Source organism: Cydia fagiglandana, chromosome 1, assembly GCF_963556715.1.
Source record: "Cydia fagiglandana chromosome 1, ilCydFagi1.1, whole genome shotgun sequence".
In the NCBI taxonomy this organism is placed as follows: Eukaryota; Metazoa; Arthropoda; class Insecta; order Lepidoptera; family Tortricidae; genus Cydia; species Cydia fagiglandana.
In genome coordinates, this window is record NC_085932.1 from 24323301 (window position 1) to 24350379 (window position 27079).

A 27079-nucleotide genomic window follows, 5' to 3' on the forward strand; every position below is an offset into this window, starting at 1 on the left:
ATTAAAAACGTGTAGATAACTCATCGGGGTTTTCTCATGGCTCCTTAATCTGAAATCGATGTATAAGACTTGGGTTCGGATCGGTGTACGAATGAAAGGACAGAACCCTACCTAATCGAATTAAGTGGCCGACCAGATGTCGCGTGTTCGCGGGACATCCTTTACCACTTCCCGTGTCCTGGCGTGTCACGAAGGTCAAATCTTTAATAAAACATCTTTTTGTCTTCTTTCTTATGCCGCTGCGCCCTACTTGGTCGCTGAGCAGGTGTGACTTAATTTATTTTGCCCAGAGTGTGCAAAGGAACGATCAATATCGTGTTACGTCTGGGCCTCGTGATGTGTGGGGAAGTGGCTAAAATTTACTTTCATACTCTTTGAAGAGGCAAAAATTGGTCCACCCTGAACTTATTTTGGGTATATGTACACGGTTAGAGTTAGACCAAACTAAGTTGGCAGCGATTTTGATAGGGCCAGACTATGCCACTGTCATTTTAAACGTCAAACTTTTATGAAATTATTTTTGTGGCAGGTTTAGTTAACTGGAGGTCCGTAGAAAGAAACTCAAGTAAATCATGATCCCGACCTTAAGCATAAAGCACTATTAACCACTGTCGAAACAGCAGCGACATAGGGACAACAATTAAACTACCTATAACAACCTTTTTGACATCACACCTGCCACACTTGGTCAGTTTCTACATAGTTTCTACTGCCTAAAATATCTGTGCAATGGAAACCTGCTTCTGCTTGTTACTGTGTGGTGTGCAATTATGTAGATGTGCAGCAAGCAGGTAATGTAATGTAAGTAGTATACATGAAAACAAAGAAAACACGTCTCAATCAACAACTTTTTATCCAATGTCAAATGTTTGCAAAGGTTGTTATTTATCGAAGTTTAAATAAAACATTTATAAAAATGAACTACAAAAACATTACCCAGACAGTAAATAAACCGTGACGAAATCTTGGTGGCACCTTTATACTCGTATTTATTATTTAACGACTCGAGAGATTAGTGATAATAGAGTACCTTGCACTTGATGGTAAACATGTTAAGTACCTACTCTATTTCTTTCTTTTCACCCACCTACCCTTATAACATGAGTGATGTATTCATCAAACATCAACATTTATGTAATACGGTGCGGAAAGAGAAGAGTCGTGGAATGTATGAAGCCCAATACACGCCACGGTGACTCTTCTCTTTCCGAACAGACTCTAATAGATAAATAGGTAATTTCTCTATGGTTTTAGTTATCCCATTTGCATTAGGGTGGTTCAAAAAACATTTTTTTTTATTTTCCGACGGGCCACCCCCTTAGTTTGTTACACTTATTATGCTGATAAAATACACCAAGTTTCGTAATTTTATCTCAACTACACGGGGGTGCTCAACCACTTTGAAAATTTTGTATGTTGTATGAAAACTAAAAAAAAACAGTATTTAATTTTCAGAATTTTATTTAAGTATATGTTTACACATTATTGGCACATGTGATTTATAAGTTTTTAAGTAGAAAAATATTTTTATTTCTATTTTTTATAATTTTTCTAAAGTAAGATTTTTAGAATTTCACCTAAATAAATCATAAAAAATAGAAATTAAAATGGTTTTTCACCAAATAACTTTTACATCACACTTTTAAATAATGTGAAAACTATTACTTACATAAAACTCATAAAAATAATAACTTGATTTTTTTGGATTTCATACAACTTTGAAAAATTTCGAAGTGTTTGAGCACCCCCTTGTAGTTGAGATAAGATTACAAAACTTGGCATATTTAGCCAACAGAATAAGTGTAACAAAATGAGAGGGTGGCCCTTCTTCTAGCTAGAGTTTGAATTTTTCCCATACAAAAGTGAACCACCCTAATTTGCATACCAATTTAAATTAGTTTAAGCATGTACATATTTATAAACCTTCCACGTTATGTATTAACTAAGACTTCGTATAATGCAAAATAAAGCTAATAAGAGTAATTAACAACCGTCATTCACATCAACTTAAAACGGGAAACTAAACGGAGAGAATTCGAAAAAACAAATTGACATGGATGATATCCCGTTTTAATAGAATTTTACATTAAATATCCCCCCCCCCCATACGAACATAGTTGACAGAAAAATGTTTCAGTTTTGTCTCCCACTTGCCGACAAAATGACAACTTGAAAAGTTGATTAGGTACCCCAGTAGGTACTACCCGTAGCAAATATGGTACGTAATATACAATAGTACATTATTGTCGAGGCTCGGAAGTAGCTACTTGCAGGCTGAGGATTCGTTTTAAACGGACGACCTTGGGAGTCCGTTTAATTGAATCCGAAGCCAGCAAGTAGCCTTCCAGCCGAGTCATATATAGTGCTTTTCTCAAAAATGGTGCAAGAAATATAAATATCATAGAAATATTTTACAAAAGCAACGTTCTTACATATATATTTTGACAGAAAAAAGCCCTTGCCGCCTTTTTATTTTTTTTAATAAAAAAATAGAAGTGTATTTTTCTGCCAAAAATTCGCCAACCTATTTGAGACATCTAAATAGTCGCGGTACTAATCATCTGTTTGGCTGTTTAATGGGCCTGTGCCTTCATTTGATATGGCCATTTCAACTTTTAAAAAGTTTGGAACTCGACAAATAATGGAATTTGTATGCAACATTGCAGTCCCAAAATCGAGACTGCAATGTTTTTAACTTTTTAATTTTTGACTGACCATAAACTACGCGCTTCGCGACCTATTTTTTAGACGGCAAATTCGACTTTGCCGTCCATTTTTGAGAAAAGGTTTTTTATTTAGTTTAAAAGTCCGTTTTTTTCACTTTAGATTTTTTTTTTAACCTAAAACTGAAAAGCAGTGGTAACTTTTTTCCGCTAAAGTTAAATCTGAGTAACTATGCAATGAATTATAGGTAGACTCGTTTACATATTATTGTACCGCGATATTAGATATCATAGGAATTCTAGCATTTTCGGAGAAGTTAATTACCACTACTTTTGGGGTCTGAGTCTGAGGACTGTAAAATTGTTTAAATTTTAACGTCTGTTCCTAACAGTTCAAACATATTTCTGTCTGTGATACCACTGTGTATCCCTCGAACATTACTTATCTAAATTACATTGTTTTCTTTTGTAATTAGTACCTATGTGGAGATATATTTTATCAATTAATACGTTGAATTTAAATGAACGTCTCAACCGAGCTGTTGATGTGAGTCTTGATTTTTTACGAGGTTTTTGACCTAGACCACTACGACGTTCAAACAGGAACCCGATAAAAATGTCCATAAATATTATCGCTATCAATAATAGGTAGTATGTTCACCAAAGATAACCCTGCCCTCCCTAACCGTACGTTTAAATCACAAAATAGGGTTAACGAGTTTGGAGAACAGACAAAGCTTCTAAAATTTTTTACAATATTGATACGCAAAGTAAAATCGTAAATAAAGTCAATTTCACCAGTCAGGTCGACCTCTTGAACCGATTTTGGAGCTTGCTAAATAAATAATGATATGTATAGTAAGATCGTAGCTGTAGCGTGCTTTTAACGGTACGTTAAAAGTGACATTCCATTTCCAACTGCAGCTGCAATTCTGTTCATTTTACTATGGAAATTGACAATGACAGCGACGCGTTTCCATAGTAAAATGAACAGTATTGCAGCTGCAGTTGGAAATGGAATGTCACTTTAACACGTATTTTCGCCGCCGCCGCGCTGAAGTTTGTGCAGTTGCATGCAACTATACATTAATACAAGGCCACATAGATATGAATAAGCTCGAAGCATAACTTATTGCTTTGTTTAATACGTTTATCAGCGGTCGGAGTGCATTCAATTGGATGCATTAATTCGTATGATAGGGACGCGCGTCCTTGAGGAACCATTTACTGAAACTGGAGCACGGAGATAGACGCTGGAGATGTTTGATTACTACATATCTTATCTTTTACGCACGTGTTGCGTGTCCGACTATTTGTCAGAGTTTAACCGTAACCCTAAGTGCCTGTGAGGCAAGTTTTAGGCTACATATTGTCAATGTCGATCTACCCTTCCCGCGAGCTCTACATACAACATTTGAAGAAATTATTAAGTACCTATGTTTCAAAGTTCAAAGTCCTATTTTCAACGGTTTAGTTAGACAGTTGTGTTGTCTGTCAGAATGTCATACCAAAAACTTCAGATTCCTTCAGAGATAGGTTCATGTTCAGCAAATGGTAGTAGGTATTCGTTTTACTTCTATGTTTAGGAGGACGACACACATCAATGAAGCTACAACGACGCTTTGCGCCTTCATTACTTATTATGAAACATTATATATATTTAATAGTGTAATTTAATCATTAATTGTTAATTATGTAATGTAATTATTGGAATGTATGGAGCTTGTTATGCGAAATAACTACCTTTATGTATTAAATAAGTCTTAAAAGGCGATATAAGGCCTGATTCGAAACAAATTTGACAAATTCAGAGTGATTTTTCTTGGATATTTTCTAGCTTACTTTATATATACACTACGACATTATAATTATCAGAATCAAAAAATTATTATACCAAAAAATTTTTTTTTTATCAATTCTAAGATGATCAAAAAAATCAAATAAACGCCGCCGTCTTTTTAATTAGGCGCCAAATTGCTGTCAAAAACTTGATAAGTATGGAAGAAACTTGCACATAACTAATTTCCAACATAACCTGTTACCTAATATTATACCAATACTGAAAGGTAATTTCATTGCAATATCCATGAAACAATGAGGATCTAGACATATCTTCAAATATCTGGCGTATCAGGAATTTCGTCGATGTGGTGTCAGTTACCGGGCATTGGTTACTTTTCGACAGAGAAATCGACACCAACATCACTAAAAGAAACGGTTCGCAGCTTTAGTTTAATATTTATGCGGATTTCCAATATTACTTTGATAATATTTGGAGATGATCCACGATGTTTATGAGGCAATCAGCATGCTTAAGCCAGTACCCTCGAAATCGGACCAAAAAACTTGATTCAACAAAGTCCCACAGTATTGACCTATTGAACGGTATGGAGTGGAGTGTCCAAGGAATTAGTTCGTTAAAACAACAAAAACTATATGCAATATAATATTTCAAAATAAACATTGTTCTTGATAGGACTCAAACTAAGAAACTGTCAAAAAACACTGTCGGATGTATGATGGAGGGCATACAACAAAACTAACGACAGGAGCGGGAAGAAATGGAAAATGATGAATTTACTTATAAATAACAATTTTTAAACAAATTTTCAATAAATTATGGAAAAACAAATCTTGATTCAGCTAGCTTCAGTACCATTAATAGGGTTTTCAATTTGGCAGATTGAATTCGAATCAGGCCTTAAGTAAAACTGAAATTGTGTCTAAAGCCCCCTCCATATGTGCGTGAATCGCGGCGCGACGTCGCGGAGCGAACATATCGCGAAGTTGACGTATGACTCGCACACTTCACGGCGATTTCGCAGTTTGGTTTGCGGCAATATGGCGGAAAAGCATCAGCTGATCGAGTTTAACTGTTAGTTATCTATGGCATCATACGTGATTTAGCTGTTTTCCCATTTTGTTTTATTGTAAAACCGTAAAATATAGTTGCTTAATATAATATAATCATAATAGAATTAGTATTTATCTTGCCACAGAGGAGCCAAAATATTGTGTAATGTGGAGTCTTGCAAGTTCGCGCTTCGCGTCTCCTTTGACGCGCGCCGAAATACCGACAAAAAACGGAGAACAAGGCGCGAAGGCGTGAACAATCTGCGAAATCGACGCCACACTCGCGTTCGCGGCTTCGCCCGCGATTCACGCGCATAGTCTGGAGGGGGCTTAACATACCTATGTCTCGTTACAAGACCCAAGGCTTGTTTATAAATGTTCCGTATCTAAATCCTAGACCTACTAATAAATGGGCCAGAGAATAATTGCTGTATTCCAATTAAGAAAATAAATTGCCTGCAGATTGGCGAGCGGTTAGCTACCAACTATTATTGCTTTTAATGTTCTGCTTAACCTGAAAACAATTAAGGTTGTTATCTTATATGTATACTAGTTATTTGTATCTGAGTGTGTTGGCTTCACAGGTCAATTACTATTAATGCTTCGGTCCAGCTCAATATATGTAGGTAGAGTTCACGAAGAGAGACTTAGATCTATTAATAGGCTACTTTCCTACTAGTCAAATCAGCTTCTTTTTAACCGACTTTAATTTCATAGAAGGAGGAGGTTCTGTATTCGGTTGTGGCTATGTTTTTTTTTTATGTATGTTCACCGATTACTCCGAGACCCGTGGGTCGATTTGAGTAATTATTTTTTTGTTCGAAAGAAGGCACTTCCAAGGTGGTCCCACATTAATCTGGTGCTGTTCTGATGATGGGATCCATGAGGAATTGAGGGAACTCCTCAATTTTTCAAAGCACATGTATGGTGATTTGGGTGATTTCTTAAGCAACCCGAGCATTTTCTCTTGAAAAGCACCAATTTGATGAAGTGGACCTGATGATGATGATTGTTTTGATGATAATCATGACGATTTCTTAAAATGTAGGACGTTCAGCGATTACTCCGAGACCCGTGGTCCGATTTGAGCAATTCTTTTTTTGTTCGAAATAAGGTACTTCCAAGGTGGTCCCACATTAATCTGGTGCTGTTCTGATGATGGAATCCATGAAGAATTGAGGGAACTCCTCAATTGTTAAAGGCACATGTATGGTAATTTGGGTATTGTCTTAAGCAAATCAAGCATTTCCTCTTGAAAATCACTAATTTGATAGAGTGGACCTGATGATGATGATTGTTGATGATAGTGATGATGATTTTATAAATGTAGATTACTCCGAAACCCGTGGTCCGATTTGGGTAATTCTTTTTTCGTTTGAACGGAATTACCTCTAAGGTGTTCCCATAACATTGTTGGTTCTAATCTGATGACGGAATTCATAAGGAAATAAGGGAACTCCTCAATTTTTAAAGGCACGAGTATGGCGACATCGTTGTTTTCTATAGTAACTTAAGCATTTCCCCCCGAAAATCACCAATTTGATGAAGTACAACTGTAGCCCTACCACGAGTTTGACACTACTACATATTCGCTAAGGTCTTCGTAACTTACTTTCTATATACATCTCGTTCGCACTAATAGGATGCCAGCACGACGCATAGAAAGTAAGTTACGCACACGCTAGCGAATATGTCAGTGTAAGACTTATGGTAAAACTACTGAGGAGTCGGGAAATGGCGGTTGAAAGGTTGGGGGTTCAGGGTCGAGGGGTTCCGTGATCAGGGGTTGATGTGCTGTGAGGTTGAGTGATCGGGGGGTTGAGGGATTGGGTCAGTGGCGGGGCGGAGGATGGAATTTGTGTTTGTGTAGTGACAGGAATAATTTCGAATTTAGTAATACGCATTATTATGCTTTTCATTCATGCGCCACACGTCACTCATAAGCTTTTAACAATGCCATAAAACTAAAAATTGAAAAATAAAAACTTTTACAAAAAAAAAGAAAACCGACTTCAAAAAGGATGAAATAAAATATTATCCGTTTTTAAGTATATGCGTTACCAACTGATATGTTTGAAGTCGGTGCCAAGACAAATAGTTACAATACCGGTCAAAAATAATCAGGTTTATGTCTATAATTCACATTACTACTTTACTAATATTATAATGGTGAAAGTAATTCTGTCCGTCTCTTTGTCACCTTTTCGGCTAAACAACTGCCATGTAAACTGGTGAAATTTGCCATGCAGGTAAAAAGTTAAAGCCCTGTAGATGTTCCTTGGATTGTTTTACATTTTGAAATCAAGTTCTCTGGATAAGAGGCGGGAAATAACTCAGTCCCAATCCCACACCAGAGTACTATGGACAGTTCTAAAATTTGTAAAAATTGCTCTTTAAAAAACATATCGGCAATCGCATTGGTTTTATACTAGTACCGACAAACATGGTACGGACTGCGCCAAGGTGGCTTGACGGTGTGTGTTCTTAGGTATCTACAGAAAGTATGATCATTGCTGTCGTGTGGTGTAAGGTAGGTAATCCAACGTACATATAGCCACATTCTTATCGAATCACCCTAAAATCATGGTATGCTTCAAATTTGGCTTGGCACCGACTTCAAACATATCAGTTGGTAACGCATATACTTAAAAACGGATAATATTTTATTTCATCCTTTTTGAAGTCGGTTTTCTTTTTTTTTGTAAAAGTTTTTATTTAGAACTGTCATAACGATTTGCTAATATGGAATTTATATGAAAACGAATATAGTGACGTCACGGTAAACTAACCTACTTTTTATATTTCAATCCGATTTATTAAATACAAATTGTGTTTAAAATAGGGAATGCAAATCGGTTATTTTTTGTATGGAAATAATCGGTTATTAACCGAAACCGCGGTTATTTCCATACAAAAAATAACCGATTTGCATTCCCTAGTTTAAAACTAGCTGCTATCTATGTTTTTCTAATAATTATCTGGTGCTTTATTTCGTGCACGCGCGTTCAGATATAACCCGGTTTGAAATAATTTATTTTAAGTACAGGAAACATCCCTATAGGCATTAGGTATGCTGTTTTTCATTGCTTCTTTTATTTAAATCAACTTAAAAAAATCGATACGCGTGGATCATTTATGTATGATTGTTAAGTAAATTTGTAACGGTAACGTAAAATCCCGTTATCCATCGAAAACATGGAATGTGCGAGTGTCAAAAATGTATATGGCTAACGGTATACGACTACAATAAAGTGCATCGCCCTCAACTTTTGCGAATTCCTAATATGGCCCTATGGCAGGGAAACGCAAATAGTATACTATCAGTGAGAACAAGATTAGATGCGATTTTATTAGCATAAACAGCAGGCGTATTATGGATGGATTTATTTATCCACGTGATAAAACTAGTAGTTTGCCCCGAACTGAGAAATCGCTGTTTGCCAAAAACTACACAGCAATTGAATTTGTTGTACCTGGTCGACAATGGATCGAAAATCGCGTGCGATTTATTACAAGATCTGTGGAGTCCTCATCTGATAGATTTAAGTCACCATAGAGATAATAGTACATTACTACAGAGGCCGGGACAAAAGGGGTTGCCGGCCGAAGACATATAGACGGCCGAGCGAAGCGAGGCCGGATAGGTCTGAGCGCGGGCAACCCCATTTCCCGCCGAGGTATGTATAGTGCTTTTCTCAAACATGCAATGAAATAAATAAAATAAAAAATCCACGAAACCCAAGTTTTATTTATAGAAAAAACTAAAAGTAAACTACACCCAAAATATAACCAACCCGTATATTTTCATGTATCTTTGATTTTTTCGCCTTGTATCCGTCTGACTGTCGTTTTCGTCACAAAGGTTTACATAGTCTTTCATGTTGATATCATGTTTCACATACATCGTTGCTTTATGCATGGAGTAAATAAGTATAATTTTCACAGTGTTGACGAATTTGTAGTTACATTCATTTAAAATATGCCACAAAACTGTTTCTAATAAACTGTAAGCCATTTTTCTTAGTTTCTCAAATAATAAAATTGCCATAAGCAACCATATAATACTTCGTCTTTGACTTGGCGGCAGAGGCAGCAAGTTATTTAAAATCAATTCTGCTTACGCTGCCAATTCCAACACATACGATTACAATTAATATTAATTTAATTATTTCGTCGGAACTCATATTAAAGTCAAAAAATCAACAACGCACCATAAATCCAATAAAACAGAATGAATATTTTTCAACTTTACCTCCATAACAATTTAAAAAAATCACTACGCGTGTTTGAGTAGACCTTTTTACCGCTAACGTTTAGATGAAATATGTTAAATATTTTTATTTGTGTAGTTAAATTTATAATTTAAAATTATAGGATCTATTATTTATTAAGTTCATGTTGATTTTATACAAATAAAACTGCAAATTATAGCAAACATTGTTTTTTGTTTTTTTTTTTATAGGTGTAGTGGCAGAGTGTCATTACGAACCATAAAGCAATAACTGCCTCTAGTTTTTTTTAATGGATGAATGCCACGATGCTGTGTCACAAATATCTGTGAAATGAAAATTAAAAAAGAGGACTTTGCCGGCCTAGGCCTGCAAGATGTGTATGAAATTCCATTAACGACCTTTTGTCCTAGCCGCACCTGAAACGTCATACTTCGCAGCCTATTATAAGGAACATAACATCAATATTTCATTGCATGTTTGAGAAAATAGCTTTTTTAATACAGTTGCTCAAAAAGTGCTACTTTACGTAGCTGTTTAGCGTGCGGAAAGTTGGTTATCTCGAACTAGTGCTTTTTACTTTTCCAATTTTTTTAAATTTATACTTGTTCCAATTCACGACTACTTATTGATGAGTGTTAATATTAGTTTCCTTTAAACGTCGTAATCAGCATAAAAACCTACCATTAATGTAAGAATACGAAAAATATTACATATTTCATATTTAATTACTTACCTCTTCATCATTATAACACGTTTATTTTTTAATATTCAATATTGAAAATTCCGTTCTTAATAAGTTGACTGAATGGAACGGAATAGCTGCCAAACGCCCATAGATATAATATACTTAAAGACGACGTCTAACCGAGCTGTCACTGTTACCACTTTTGTTTAGTGTACGATTAACAATGTTTTTCTTATTTTTTCGCAACTGTATTAAAAAACGTCGTTCGATACACGTGCGGAAATGTCATTCTTCACTCGTCCCGAGTCTTGCCACTCGCCTGCGGCTCGTGGCAAGATATCTCGGTACTCGTGAAGTAATGACATACCTTCCGCACTAGCATCGAAATGTACTATTTAGCCATCTAAGCTCTTCTAGCTCAATAACCCCTTGATCGAGCCTGCTCATTATTTAATGACTAAAATATAGTTTGAAATGCCTTTAACATTATTTGCCATCATTTTCTAACAATTACATTTCATTTATAAGATGTAAAATACTTGTCCGATGTTCCATTTCACTGAATAGCACTGCTTAGAAGGAAATATTTGGAACCATTGAGTAATAAGCGCTACGCTTATTAAATTTTAATACATTTATATATATTAGAGTAGTTTCGTAGGCTGGGAGTACGAAATGCGTAGGCGTCGTTAGTTGTGCGTTACGTAACGCGAAATCCAATGTCAAGAGCGCTGCGCTTGCGACAGCGGTCCGCGCTGAGGGTCGCTGACCGCTGATAGCAAATGTTTAACCCGGGATCTGAACCCGCTCACATTCGACAGTTCTCAGTTATTCTTAATTAGAATGTTCGATAACCTTACAAAAACAAACCACGAATACGTAGGCACTTACTATAGACTCGTTTGCATGAAAGCAATTAAATTGAAACGGTATGGTATCATAATAATTATTCCGCAGAGCACCTCCCCGCCACTGTTGGATTGGTCCGGGGTGCCGACAGCGACGCTGGTGCTGGCGGTGACCGCGCTGGTTGTGGCCGTGACGGCGCTGGCCACGCGCGAGGGCCGGCCGCGGCTGCCGGGCCCGCCGGCGCTGCCGCTGATCGGAACACGCTGGCTCTACTGGAGCCGTTACAAGATGAATAAACTACATGAAGCTTACGAAGGTGAGTTTAATTTTTATTGTTGTGTGCAAAAAGTTATTCTAGGCCGTGTAGGTAATTTACCATCTCAATTTTAGGAATATTAGTGGCAGATAAGACATAAGGACATTGGAAAATCAGTCTTATGTATACATTCAGCCCGTAAAATAAATTTACTAACCTTTTTTTTTGGACTTTTTTACATACTGTATACCTACAATTCCTATTTTACAACTAAATTGCTACTATACATACTTTATCACTACCTACTCTAAATTACAAAAACACCTGCCAAAGCATTATCCTCTACAAGTTCAAGGCTAAGGACGAGGTAGTTGCTAGACTATATCTTATATTGTATAATGTTTAAGTTTTTTTGCTCGATATTAAGACTGATAAGTAAAGACTCATTGAACCGGTACTACCGGTACCTCCTTTCTTGAATAATATAGATTTGTCCGTTAATTAAGTTTCTTCAAGGCCCCCTCGCTGTCACAGTGAGAGATATTTGCACGCAGACATGTTCAGGCGCTACGGGCCGGTGTTCGTGGAGACCACACCCGGGGGCGCCGCCCTCGTGTCCATCGCCGAGCGGTCGGCGCTGGAGGCTGTGCTGCGGACCCCCGCACGCCGCCCCTACCGGCCCCCGACGGAGATCGTCCAGGTCTACCGCAGGAGCCGGCCTGACAGATATGCTTCCACTGGACTGGTTAATGAGTAAGACTTCTTTCCGTCTTTACAATTATTAATTATAGTAGGCAATTAATCGCAACAAGCAGCAGTAAATAAAACAAGCTTTTGTATCGTGGGAAGTAGCATTAACATATTTTTGCGTGATGGGTTTGCTCCAAAATAGGAATTTAATTTTTCCGGATAGCTCGAAAATTAACACTACCAATGCCAGGAACCCGCTTAGTGGGCGCTTCCGACTTCGGGCGGTAACGAAAACGAATTGAGTTTGTAATGATATACAGTGAAACCTGGATAAGTGAGATCTCAAGGGGCGAGCAAATTTGTCTCACTTAAAGAGGTTTTCCACTTACCCAGGCTCCCAGTTAGCCAGGTACAAATAAATTTCTGTCTCATTTACAGAGGGTTCCATTAATAGAGGTGAGAATAGAGTATATTTCAGTTATAGAGGTGGTTAATAGGGTATTTAGTAATTATCTTTAAAAATAAATAAGGTAAAATAATCCTTGTCCCTAAATATTTTTTTAGTCTGTTTAAATATTTCTTTGAATTAATTTTGAATGATTCTCCAAAGGATAGATATTTCAAAATTAAATTAAATTTGATATGGACTTCAATGCGTATCAGAAATTTAATAAATGAAAATTTATTTTTTCGTGTTACTTATCAAAATTTCAGTTTTCGATAGTTTTAACTACTTACATAAATTAGCTAAATCAAACTTGAAGTTGTTTAGACACAATTAGGCAAATGCGGAATTTGTGGATTGACTAAGAGTTAGTAAGAATACGGAAATTGTTCAATGATGTCCAAGTTAGAGAGGTCATAGATTGACGTTATCTCAGATACAGAAGTCAATCCCGTATAAAATTCCAAAAAACAATTAGGAAAATGTAATCTTATAAATATAGTCTCAGTAAAAGAGGTAAAATACACTCTCTGTCTCAGTTATAGAGGTAAATGTCACTATAAAATCACAATAACGAATCCCAGTTATAGAGGTTCGTTTTTTCTCAGTAACAGAGGTAATTCAGTGCTAAAGTGTCGGGACCGCACCATGAGTCCCAGCTATAGAGGTTTCTCACTTATCCAGGTCCCACTTAACCAGGTTTCACTGTATAACGAATAAATAAATTCATTTTATATAAGTTAATAAGATACTAAATGGCCAAAACCGGGCCAGTGGCCATAACCGGAGCTTCTGGTGGTGGAGCTACTAATCTAATTTTATTATAACCTACATAGGTACAAAGGCAAAATCAAAATCATGTACTGAATCATGTTAATTTTAAAATCTATTGTTGTATGTTGCGGGCGCCATAAGACATGACCGTGAAAAGGTACTGAAATTCGGAACTTAAGTATTTACATTAATGATGAAGTTTTAATTACTATTGCATCATAATAATACCTAATCACTACACCTTATAAAACAAAGCCCCCGCCGCATCTGTCTGTTTGTGTGTATATGTGTTCGCGATAAACTTGAAAACTAATTAACGGATTTTCATGCAGTTTTCACCTATCAATAGAGTAGTGATCCTTGAGGAAGGTTTAGGTGTAGGTAGGTATAATTTGTTAAGGTTTTGTGGCGGTGGTAACCCGTGCGGAGTCGGAGCGGGTCGCTAGTCGCTAGTAATAATTAATACAATATACTCTCCTAGATATTTGGTTTAGATATTTTTTTTCTGTGTTTAGTTTACCTATACATATAATAATAACACAATGCGAAAAATTATAGTCTTGATATACATACATAACTGGATTCAACTAGATGGATATCTAATATTTAGTCTACCCATAATAAAAGCTTGTAGGTATGGAAATAGTTATTTACGATACAAGTGCATAAAGTAGGATATATTCGCAACGAGTCGTGACGTGATAAATTAAAACACGACCGAAGGGAGTTTCCGATTCCGTTTTCCGTGCCTATGTCGAAGGTTTAAAGAGCAATATGTACCTACTGTAAAACGTACGATACACGTGCGAATAGGTAAGTCGCAACTCGTGTCGATTTAAAATGTATTGCCACTCGTTTCCTACTTTCCGCACTTGCATCGAAAATAACTATTTTATAGTAGTAGCAACATTTATCAATATAACATTACAAATATGTATATGTTATGTTGTACAGTCACCTGCAATAATATGTTACTCTTCGAAGGCCGCAAAAATATGTGACACGCTCTTATAATAGCTCTACAAATAAGATCGTATCAGATATTTTTGCGGCCTTCGTTGTGTAATATATTATTGCAGGTGACTGTACACCCTTTATACTTTTAAATATGTAGTTTATTATGTAGTGTACTTCGTCTGTGTTTATTTACCCAACCTTTAAATGTATTCTATAGGTATCTCCAGTTCGGTATAAAAATAGCAACAATACTTCGTAAGTATTTTTTGTATTTGTTTTTGTAAAGCCAGCTACAGGACGCGGGTTGATTACTCGCTTCTCGCGGATTGATGTCATCGAACCAATATTTGAATATTTATGTGGAACTCGTGTAATGTAACCCACCTGTTGACAAATTTGTTATTTTTATTGGCTATTATTAAAAGGTAGCTCTCAAAAAACTTATGTTTAGTAAAATAGTTAAACAATTGTTAAGAATGATGATTGGTTATTTATTAACTTGTCAAAACAATTGACCTTCTCTTCAAAAATTCATGTGTATTTGAGGAGGTTTTAATTAAAATCACTCAGTGCAAAAGAAATCAATGCAAACTAGAAATCTTATGGTGCCTACGTATTTCATATGTCTTATAAATAGATTAAAATTTGTTCACTTCTTGTAACGTGCGATATTATACGACTTACACAAGCAATACATATTTGCAATACTTTTTTGTCGTAATAATGGTACCTGTTTTCTAACAAATCACTAGTAGTTTTGGATCATAATAGTCATAATGAATCGGTTTTTATTGTGATAGACTATGATACGCAAGACATGGTGTTGATTTTTTATTGTCATATTCGCTAAACCATTTCCGCGAACGGTTGAAGGCCACGGGAGTTCGCGCATGTTAATAGCACACTAAGTTATTAAGTCTTGGAAAAAAAAAACAAAAAACATATCTGCACATTTTAACCTATTGTCGTTTTCATGGCATTAACTCGTGATTAATCAATAATAAGCATGAAGCACTCTAATAGTACTAATTTGCACAATTACCAAAAAGATACAGCATTAATTCTTTACCTATAATATAAAGCTAGCTTTTAACATTAATTATTCGGTGAGTATGGACAATTAGCTAATAGGGCTATAATAATAATAATAATAAGCCCGCAGGGCAGCTTGTGGCGAGCTGTTGGGGAGTAACGACCCCACGGACCCGAGTGCTCCCGAGAGTCGGTCAGGGTCTCCGTCTCCGGCGTGTCTTCGTCGGTCGGAGTGGACCCCAAGGGGACCCGCAGGACTCTCAGCTCTGGCTTGCCTTCATTGGCCGTCCAGAGAGGAGTCGCTAGAGCTATATGCTCCAGGGGTGGAAGTGAAAGATGCATAAGACGCGAGTTGGCACAGTGGCTGTTAACAGTCACTGGGTAGAAAGCGGCGCACACCTCTCGACACCCCTGAGCCGCTCACACCGATGTTGCTCCTGGTCGTCTTCGCGACGGCAGTTTCAGGGGCCCATCTAGTCAGCGGCGAGTCACCGCCTGCCTCGATGACGGTGTTAACATTGTTATGGCAGGTGTCCGGACCTCTTTTACAATAGCCCAGTCTCATTGTCCACCCAAACATCAATCCATAGCCCGGAATACTGTTCACTTTTTCTACAATAGTCCCAATGCCTGCTGCGACCGGTTCATGGGTGTCTATTGTTGCGCCTGTGAACGGGTTCCAGCAGGCGTTCTACATGACATTAAAGCTCTCCAAGGGGCCTCTACGTGTTGGATCTATATCCCCACGCAAGCCTATCAAAAGACCGGGATTTATAGGCCCGTGAAATCCAAAAGGAGACACAAAATAATAATAAAATGCTTTATTGCACACTACAAAAGAAATGGTACAAAAGTATGAACAGGTACAAATATGTAGGTAACAACAGGCGGACTTATCGCTAAACAGCACTATACTACTATATATACACTACTATAGCAGATAGGAGTAGCTAGGAGGGTGAGGTGTTTAAAATGGTTCGAGTCCAAATTGCCAAGATAATAAAATTAAGAGCGTGATGTTGCGATTATTTTGGACACCGTCAAATCAGAGCACTTATTTAGCCACTTTTGCTGCTGAGTTGCTGACTGTACCTTAAACCTTGAAAGTGACGGCCGCTTGCAAGTAACAAGGAAAACGATTTTGCTCCTCGTCAAATGTCGAGACATATCCTTTGTAGAGCCGATTACGTATATGCTTGCCTACGAGAATAGCGCGTTAAAAATTTGGCATGATGAGCAGGTACCTACATATTTTTATTAACTTTGCAGATACAGTTTCCTGTCTCTTGTAAGCATTATGTAATACCTTGTACCTACTAGGTGGTTAGGTAGAGGTACTCGTACATACTAGGTTTTTTTCACTACTTTTTGTTAATATTACATACTTACCATATTGTACGAAAACATAGGAGTAAAAGATGTTCCTGTTTGATTTTGTAAATCTTTATCAGAATCGTTTATTTCTGTCCCCTTGCATTTATGCGAGATGAGACCTACTTACTGAACATATTTCAGCTTTTTCTGAAGAGCATAAGTGGTCCAAACCCATTACGTTACAATGTTGCAAACTAGAAGTGAGCTGGAACGCGTTTTAATTAGTTCCAATCGACAGGTCACAAGCAAGGGTATACTTATAGTACGAAAATTTTATGAAAACATTAAATAAAAACACAATCACGCAAGATTGTACGCTACAAGCTACAATTAATACGTTAAGTTACTCGTAGGTATGATGAAAAATGATACAATTTGTGCGAAATTGTGAATATTTTATGTACCTACAATCGATTAACAGCATAACTAGAATAGGTAATATTTAGAACTTTAATAATAGAAAAGAAGAAAAAATCACAATATTGATTGTGGCCTGTTGTGGTACCTTTTGGTTTGATCGCTGCTAAGCATTTCCAAAAAAAAGCCGTCGTTACAATTATTTACCGTCGCGCAAAGAAGTTTGACGTTTCACTTAACACTTGCACTGCGTGTGCTATCCAAATCGTTGCAGACTAACTAGTCTAACTCTATCACGGCTTTAGAACTTTTCGATAATACGAGTAGTAAAAATTTAAAGTATACCTTTAATAGCGAAATAACCGCATTTCAGGCAAGGAGAAAAATGGTACCACCTGCGGCGTCACCTGACCGCGGAGCTGACGAGCCCGCACACCATGCAGGGGTTCATTCCGGAACTAAACCACATCTGCGACGACTTCCTCGAGCTACTGCAGGCGTGCAGGCACGCCGACGGCACGGTCAATGGCTTCGACCAGCTCACCAACAGGATGGGCTTGGAATGTAAGTATCTACTTACCAGTTTATTATACACACTTTCGGAAGATTCACTTCGGTCTTCTCGGACGCGAGCGATACTTTCATGTTATTGTATAGGCTTCTATAGCCATTCTAGCTGCACACGCATGGCTGATTAAGACTAAGAGAGGGGTTATGCTATGCATTACCTAGTCTTTCTTCCGGCCTTGTCCCATTTCTAATTGGGGTCGGCTTTCCTAATCCTCCTTCTCCAGAGATAACGTTTTTGGGTCGTTGCTGGATCTAAATTGTTATTGGAGAGATCCTTTTTAATAACTATCATCCATGTAGTAAGGGGTCTGCCACTGCGAGGAGGCTATGGTCCCGATATGAGGCTTAACGCACTTTTTTACAAGGTCTCACGCAGCGACCTTGATGGTCGCGACGCCGACGCCGAATTAGGACTTTATAATACCTACAAGTTCTGATTACCATTCAGAATTCAAGGTCTAGCTTGTGAATACACTTGATCAAGACTCAAGACCCACTGCTGTGGTAATCATACTAATCTAAATGGGAAAGTTTTCGAGGTAGATGTATGTACATATCTATAGAACGACGAAGTAATCCTAATTGCTAATTACTTTAACCCTTAAAATGCATAGTGTAAGATGCAGCCTACACAACAAAAACATCTAATTTTATGCATAATTTCAATTGGATAAAATCTATTTGTTCCTGTATATTACCTATTTCTTTAGTAAAACTGATCCGAACCCGTGAAAATATGGTCCGTAGTAGCCATAGAACTATTTCTATGGTAAGTTACGCACCGCACACGATGAATGACGAAAAGAAATCGGATGACGGAGATCGGACGTAGTGCGAAACCGCTCTTACGTGTTATTTATCTCAGAAAAAAAACATCGATTTTAGGAGAAATAGAAAATATACCTACAGCTACAGCAGTAAAAAGTATAAATGCCAAAAATACTGGCATTTATACTTTTGACGTGTAGTACAGTCATTATATCCAAAAAACCGACCCTACCCGTGAATAATTAGTTCTTGGTATGGAGTGTAGAAGTAAAGGAGAGCTATCTTTTATGATAAGACGGTTGTAAAAGTGTCCAGCTGTCAGTATAAAGAATAGTTCGAAATCTCTCCGGTGGCGCTAGTAGGTAGCACCGGGAACTAACATGAATTTAGACCTTATTGACTGAGTGAAGTGCGCTGTCAGTTTTTTGAAATTTTATTAAAAATTTTCATAAAGTGATTTATTTAATTTAGGATTTCCTTGTGCAGTAAAACTAGCCGTCCCTGTCTCAGTACGCATCATATAGACTGCCACCTCTGTTATCTAGCCACCTCGGGCCTGGGCTTACCAGGCCTTAAGCCCCACATTCACACTCCTACCTTGTAGGCCGCCTCGTAGTCCGCCTCGTTGGGTAGGATTGTGTATGGGGGTTGCGGACTACGAGCCGTCCTACAAACGGCTAAACGGTAGGACGACTCGTAGTCCGCAACCCCCATACACAATCCTACCCAACGACGTGGACTACGAGGCGGCCTACAAGGTAGGAGTGTGAATGTGGGGCTTTAGGGCAAATCCACCGCTATAGGATATATTTTCTATAGTAAAAATGGGAAAAGTTTGCATCGTAAACAGTTGCCAAAGTGGGCGTAAGAGGAAAAAACAGAAAAATGTTACGAAATCCGTATCTTTTTTCCAACCAACGGTAAGTATGTAATTTTCACTACACCTTATAAAACAAAGTCCCCCGCCGCGACTGTCTGTTCGTGGGTTTGAATGTATCTTTGCGATAAACAAACTACTGGACGGTTTCAGTTCGATTTTCATGTATCAATAGAGTGATTCTTGAGGAAGGTTTACGTATATAATTTGTTGACTATAGTTCGTTTTTTTTAGCATTAGAAAGAACTTGCAAGAAGGTAAGCGATTTTGACATGTCTTTTAATTGAAAAACGCTTTTTAAAATTCAAAAACTATTACTGATGAAAGCAGAAGAATATAAATGATCGTATTAGATTCATAATTGTTACATATTTGCCGTAACTTATTTTTAAAATGTGTTTTTCAATTAAAAGACACATCAAGATTGTTTACCTAATTTCTAATGCTAAAAAAAACGAACTATAGTGCGAAGCCGGTCGCTAGTTATTTAATAAAATATTATATTGTGATTTTTATATTTTTCTTATAAAATTCACAATTTCACTTCAACAATTCTTCATTTTTCTATTAATTCTCAGACTCCGGCACGGTTAGAAAGTTGGAAAAAGTCGTTAGGAATTGCATTAAAAGCAAATGATTATATTTGCCATCTTCATTTTAAAGAAGAAAATATAAATATGTACGAAAAGTTAACTATTAAAGGAGAGCTCAAATATATTCCTACACAAAGAAAAACGCTTAAGGAAGAAGCTGTGCCCACGATTGAGCATCAGTTTATTCCCATTCCCGAACATGAACTCCAAGCCAATACTATTCACATAGAGGAATCTTTCGAACCATACCCCAATCAACCTAAGGACGAGCAGCAACAACAAATCAATGCCGAGCAACAGGAATTATCAGAAGATCAAAATGATTCTAATAATTTAATGGATTATGAAATGATACAACAGGACTTTGCGGAACCATTGTTTAGTCAATATCAGGATACTAATGTAACAATTAATCCAATAGAGAATTTTAAAAGTAAGTTTCGGGCATTTTCGTTGTTGCCGCCTTTTTGGCTACATGCAGAAAATCCTAATGGGCTGGAATTTATGCGAATGGATCCAAAAACTCAGAAGATTAAACATCATATACGTTTAAACGATGATCTAACTGTCACTGTAAGTGTTTATTAATGTAACAATAAAATTCGGTTGGCATGATTTGAATTTGTAACGAAACATAATTGCTATTTAATTGCAGGTAATTTTTCCCAATAATGAACAATTGCCACTAAAGGAGAAAATTAATTCATATGACAACACCTACGATTACTTAAAATCGGTTGAAAGATGGCTTTTGTGCGTTGGTACTCAGATTGACGACAATAAGTAAGTTTTGGTAGATTGTTAACCAAGGGATGAACGCAGTGAGAGTATAGTCCGAGGCTAAAATGATGCCATTCACCCGAGTTAAACACTCTACTTTTCATTTCGAATACGAGGAACCTAGCCCCAAAGCTTGTACTATGGGTGTAGGCGATAATACAACAGTTTGCAGTCGTCTTATGAATATATATACCATAATGTAACAGTTGTATTTAAAATAAAAGGATAACTCGTAAGCCTAATAACTTTGATTTTATTTAACATTTTTGTCATTAAAAATATTGTATGTAACGGTACATTAAATAGGTCTTAATTCTTGAACCTATCCTATTAAAACTCGACTTTTATGTGTATTTTAAGAACCCTTATTATGTAGGTACCTGTAGATTAAAGCACTATTTATACATAAACAATGGTACAGGAGAATAATAAAAGATAAAAACGAATTTATCTAATATATAATTACATCAATTTTCAGATTTTGTAAAGGTGTGATTATTGGTGATGATACTTACGAAAGAAATCAACAGTACCCAAGATGTAAATCTTGTCGAATATTACGAAATCGTTTGCAGAACCGTAATTCCACTTCAACTCTATTACAAAAAATGGCAGAAGCTAAACGGCGCGCTTCAAATCTTGTACATAAATGCAAGCGTCTGAAGAGGACGGTAAGTCTTATGCCGGCTACATACGTAACGATAAATCGTTGCGATAAAACTGTGCAGTCCGACTGTGCAGATAAATCGAACCGTGTGTATGACAAATCGTTACGATAATCGACAATCGGACAATCGGACTGCACAGTTTTATCGCAACGATTTATCGTTACGTATGTAGCCGGCATTAAAGCCGTAACAGACTACCGCACCGCGCCACGACCTTGATGGTGCGGTTAAAATATCTCTTTCACGCTCCAAATTATAGCTACATCCTTAGCCCCCTCCAGACTATGCGCGTGAATCGCGGGCGAAGCCGCGAACGCGAGTGTGGAGTCGATTTCGCAGGTCTGCGTTCTGGACTCCACACTCGCGTTCGCGGCTTCGCCCGCGATTCACGCGCATAGTCTGGAGGGGGCTCTTAACGCACGTACGGCGACCACCTTACGACTATCGATACGTGCGCCGCACCGCACTAAAGTCGCGGTATGGTGCGGTAGTCTGTTACGGCTTTTTATCAAAAACATATTAAATAAATAAATATTAGGGAACATCTAAAGGCCCCTGTACACAATGGGCCAGCGCCGGCCAGGCCAAGGGACGCTGCCATGCGGTAGAATGAGGTAGCAATATCACTTGCTCCCTCTAACGCATAAATGCGTCCCCCAGACTGGCCCACGCTGGCCCATTGTGTACTGGCCTTTACACAGGTCAACCTAGCCCCAAACTAAGCAAAAGTTGTACTATGCGTACTAGGCGACGCTATAATATACTGTATTTGTATAATTGAAGACGTAAAATAATACAAAAAGAAACTTGAGCAAGAAGTTTTCATACATATTTTTCGAAATCATTTCGAAGTCCCTTAAGGCGTATCCAGATTAGTAAATTTTTCGCCAATCTGATTCAATTGCCCGATCGAATCAGGATCGAAGTGCGGATGCAAATACCAATTTGGCTCGCCGAATTCAACCGCCGATAATGACCGATATTACCGATAAAATGAAGTGCAGATGCAAGAATACCAATTTGTGAGGCCAGTCTGGATACCATTTCTGGATTTTTTCAATGTCTCTTTCAAATCTAAAATTAGAGATTGACGCCAATTTCATTTCTGATAAAATCAACCGATTTGATCAGTCCCGTCTGGATACCACTTTACTTAGCTGTTGTTTTTTATTCGCACACCCGCTTATAGACCAACAAGAAATTGTAGAAATTAAAAAGTGGCAACATCGTAGTGTCGTCCCTTTCAAATCAATCTAAGAAAACGGGACGACACTACGATGTTGCCACATTTTAATTACTACAATATCTTGTCGGCTTATAACTTTATACATTGTACCTACTTGAGTAACGAATTTCATATCGACCGTTCATATAATTGCAGAATATCCAATTAAGAGAGAAAATTTCCTTGGCTAAGGCGCAGTGTGCAAAAAGAAATCGGATACCGTAGTACAAGCATCTATTTCAAAACTACCTGAAGAATTTCAAAATGCCGTGAGATCATGTTTTGAAGCCGCGAAAAAAAATAATACAAAAGGTCGTCGATATACGTTAGAATGGATTTATGAGTGCATGTTGATACGTATAAAAAGCAGGAATACGTATGAATTTATACGTAAAAGAAATATTTTACCCCTTCCTTCTGTACAAACTTTAAATAAGTATCTCTGCAAAATCAGCTGTTCTGCATATGGATTCCAATCCTCTACTTTCTTTAGTTTAAAAGAAAGATGTGAGGCGATGAAGAAGGAGGAGAAACGAAACATTAATAACATTACATTTAAATATAATCTACTAAAATTAACAATAAAATTTAAAAATTTACAAATCACATTAAAGAATAATGATATACAATATATACACAAAAACACAACAATACATACAAAACTAACCTACACCTGTCCTTACATGCCTGTTGCAACAGTGCACAATATAAGGACAGTCAAGCCGATCTGCGATCATCGCCAGGACAGTGTTGGCGCTGGCCCGCACGCGCCGCACCAGCGCAGCTGCGCGCACGCGCATGGTGGCGTGGAAACAGGCCGTGTGGGCCCCCGCGAACATGCCCAAAGCGCTACAGTAGCGGGGCAGCCCCAACACCGCCCTGAATGCGTTATTGTACTGGACGCGGAGCGCGTTGTACGCTCTTTGCGTGTAGTCCGCCCACAGGCCACACGTGTACAGCGACGTGCAGTACGCTTTGAAAAGTACGTACTACAACGAGCAAACCTGCGAGCCAACATGTTCGCCCTTACGCACAACGCCCTCCGCTCCCGCTCCATATCCACATCATCCTTGAGGTCCGCAGTAACAATATGCAGTAGGTACTTGAAACTCTGTACTCTGTCTAAGAGAGCTCCGTTAAGCATGACAGGTGGCACATATTTTTTTAGGATACAGTTCCTACCTAGTCCATATACTTAATGTACCCATCAATATATTTCTGCCTGGTGTTTTTGGGTTTAATTCTTTTGAAATGAGGCGTAACTTTGGGCTGTGGACGTTTTTTATCGCTTACCTTCTTTCTAATGCTAAAAAAACGAACATAGCCATACAAATATTAGTACTATTATAAATGCAAAAGTGTGTCTGTTACCTCTTCACGCTTAAACCGCTGAACCAATTTAGATAAAATTATGGAGATAGTTTGAGACCCGAGGTCCTATATTTTTTATTGAATAATAATTTTGACTTGTTTTCAGAGATTTTTCTCCGTCATGAGATATTCGTGTGGAGGAAACGATCACCCTGATCCCAAAATGTTTGCACAAGTTTACCGATTGGCGTCTTGTTTTTCCCTAATACGCCCTCCGAAAGGTTGTAACGTTTCCGGCAAAGATTTGCTGAAGAACTTACTATTAGGAGCAAAGGATATGGTAACTGGTTCAAACGAGGCTAAGCAAGCATGGCTGGAAAGCCTCGACCATATACTAGATAATGGTGAACCATTGATTGATGGTTATGAAGACCATGACTACAACGAGGCTGTCACCAGTGACGCGGTGCAGTCTTACATTGCTGGGTACATCGTCCGCAAATTGCGAAAAATCGTAAAATGCAATAATTGTTTGAAACTCATACAAATGAGTCCCAATGAGGGAAAAATGTTAATGAGAAACGACGTAATCGATAAAATGGATTTATACGGCGGGTTAATTTATGCTAGTGACGATCTATTCAATCTGACCAAAATGATAGAGAAATGTGTGTTAAGAGCAATAAGCAAAGCTTTAACCAATATGGAGACGATCAGTGAAATTACGCAAGAATTACAAAAAGAAACATTGATAAAAGTTGGATGTGCCGACCATTCCAAACAAGTATCAAAAAAATTATCGATATGTACGTAGTTATGCGAGCCCACTTTCTGGCAAAATATGAAAATAAACGTTACGACGCAGCCAAAACCAAAACTAAAATGAACAGGAAAAATGCCAAGTTATTGTCTTAATTACTAGTAGTTCGCCCCGAACTAAGAACTCGTATTCGCTGAAAACTACTGCGCACACTCAGGTTTTGATTTACAACTCAATCTCACTAGTGATACCTACTAATACTTTATATACGAGATTACCGCCACGTGGGATGTTGACTCGACGATCATTGTTGCGATAGTCGTCTCGGATTTTTTTCCGTCATGAGATATTCGTGTGGAGGAAACGATCACCCTGATCCCAAAATTTTTGCACAAGTTTACCGATTGGCGTCTCGTTTTTCCCTAATACGCCCGGTTGTAATGTTTCCGGCAAGGATTTGCTGAAGAACTTACTAGGAGCGAAGGATCTGGTAACCATTGATTGATGGTTATGAAGACCATGATTACAACGAGGCTGTAAACCAGTGACGCGGTTTAGTCTTACATTGCTGGGTACATCGTCCGCAAATTGCGAAAAATCGTAAAATGCAATAATTGTTTAAAACTCATACAAATGAGTCCTAATGAGGGAAAACTGTTAGTGAGAAACGACGTAATCGATAAAATGGATTTATACGGCGGGTTAATTTATGCTAGTGACGATCTATTCAATCTGACCAAAATGATAGAGAAATGTATGTTAAGAGTAATAAGCAAAGCTTTAACCAATATGGAGACGATCAGTGAAATTACGCAAGAATGACTAAAAGGAGCATTGATAAAAGTTGGATGTGTCGACCATTTCAAACATATATTAAAAAATGTTATCGATATGTACGTGGTTATGCGAGCCCACTTTCTGGCAAAATATAAAAATAAACGTTACGCCGCAGCCAAAACCAAAACTAAAATGAATAGGAAAAATGTCAAGTTATTGTCTTAATTACTAATAGTTCGCCCCGAACTAAGAACTCGCATTCGCTGAAAACTACCGCGCAGCGCGCACACTCAGGTTTTGATTTCCAACTCAATCTCACTAGTGATACTTAGGTAAGTAATACTTTATATACGAGATTACCGCCATGTGGGATGTTGACTCGACGATCATTGTTGCGATAGTCGTCTCAGCGGACGGTCTCATAGCGAAGAGTCTCGACCAACACCTAGAGACTGGATCAAGGGTCAGATGCAGGCAAATTGTGACAAAACATTCGCTGATGTTAACAAGAAATAACTCAAAATGTAGTCAATATGATGGGTGCTGAGAAAGGGGCGGCTACAGGGCCTGGGGCCTAGGGCGGCAAAGACTGCAAATCCGCCACTACATTATACATATATAAAAATGTGTTCGGGTGTTTTTTTTTTTGTTTTGTAAGTGTTTTTATATTTTACTTTTATATTAATATTAAAAACGAAAAACAAAAAAGAGCCTTTTATTTCTCGCCGGTAAAACAAACACAATATTATAAACTTAAATTTACATTAGGTTTAGTATTACAATAATATTTAATATTCCTCAAATCAATGTTCTATTATGCTTGGTTATGTAATAAGTAGTAAGTAATTATATTTTTTTCTTGTAATTTATTCTGCCACAACCCCTCCTGTGAGGGTGAAGGCCTCCTCCAGTGATGCTGGTCATCACAATTTCTGTTCTCTATCTTTTTCAACTTACATATGTATATCAATATTAATTTATATATTGGTATTAAATACCTACAAATACAAATAATAAAAAGCTAATAAATACTCTTATCGGGATTCGAACCCGGGACCTCCTGCTTCATAAGCGGGGTCACTACCGACAAGGCTAAAAGACCGTCAATAATTGGTTCACGATGCACAGTGGCGCCGCGGCGCGGCCTATTTAATGTTTTTGAGGGACACTTTTTAATACATGAAGATTGTTTTCCTCATCTCTACCTTCCATAGTTCTTGGATTTTTTTTTCGTAGGTCCCTCGGGGGGGTCACTGGGAGTGTAAATTCAAAAAGTAGGCTTAATCAGGCACCTGCGTATATTCGAAAAATGGTTTTTTTCCAAAAAAACGGGTTTACTTCAATAACTCGGCCATTTTTGATTTTACAGTAAAACCGTAAGGACAAAAATTGTAGGAAATTTGATTTTCTACAAGTTAGTCCAGTCATTATATCCAAAAAACCGACCCTTCCCGTGAATAATCAGTTCTTGGATTTTTTTTCGTACGTCCCTCGGGGGAATCACTGGGAATGTAAATTCAAAAAGTAGACTGAATCAGGGTCCTGTGTATATTCGAAAAACGGTTTTTCTTGAATAACTCGGT

The 27079-nt window shown here is 37.6% G+C and overlaps 2 protein-coding genes across 3 annotated transcripts in view; both read left to right on the forward strand.

Moving 5' to 3' along the window:
- LOC134667244 (ecdysone 20-monooxygenase) overlaps positions 1-27079 on the forward strand; it is a 44249-nt gene that overhangs the window by 6279 nt on the left and 10891 nt on the right. Inside the window, exons 2-4 of the mRNA XM_063524576.1 lie at positions 11391-11598; positions 12093-12291; positions 17541-17731. Coding sequence (XP_063380646.1) covers positions 11391-11598; positions 12093-12291; positions 17541-17731 — 598 coding nt within the window. The remainder of the gene's footprint in view (positions 1-11390; positions 11599-12092; positions 12292-17540; positions 17732-27079) is intronic.
- On the forward strand, positions 19296-21690 carry LOC134667442 (uncharacterized). Of its 2 annotated transcripts, XM_063524855.1 has the most exons (3): positions 19296-20548; positions 20631-20758; positions 21234-21690. In XM_063524855.1, the coding sequence occupies exons 1-3, from the start codon at positions 20060-20062 to the stop codon at positions 21532-21534; spliced, it is 918 nt and encodes a 305-aa protein (XP_063380925.1). In that variant the 5' UTR covers positions 19296-20059; the 3' UTR covers positions 21535-21690. The 2 variants fall into 2 exon arrangements, with proteins under 2 accessions (XP_063380925.1, XP_063380934.1); XM_063524864.1 differs by having other exon boundaries at positions 20631-21690.

Excerpts from the sequence above, each read along its gene's own strand:
- LOC134667442 (XM_063524855.1), top strand. The coding sequence starts at position 20,060 with ATGTACGAAAAGTTAACTATTAAAGGAGAGCTCAAATATATTCCTACA. Across the intron at positions 20,549-20,630 it reads ACGATGATCTAACTGTCACT|GTAATTTTTCCCAATAATGA; the intron begins GTAAGTGTTTAT and ends ATTTAATTGCAG. Across the intron at positions 20,759-21,233 it reads ACTCAGATTGACGACAATAA|ATTTTGTAAAGGTGTGATTA; the intron begins GTAAGTTTTGGT and ends ATCAATTTTCAG.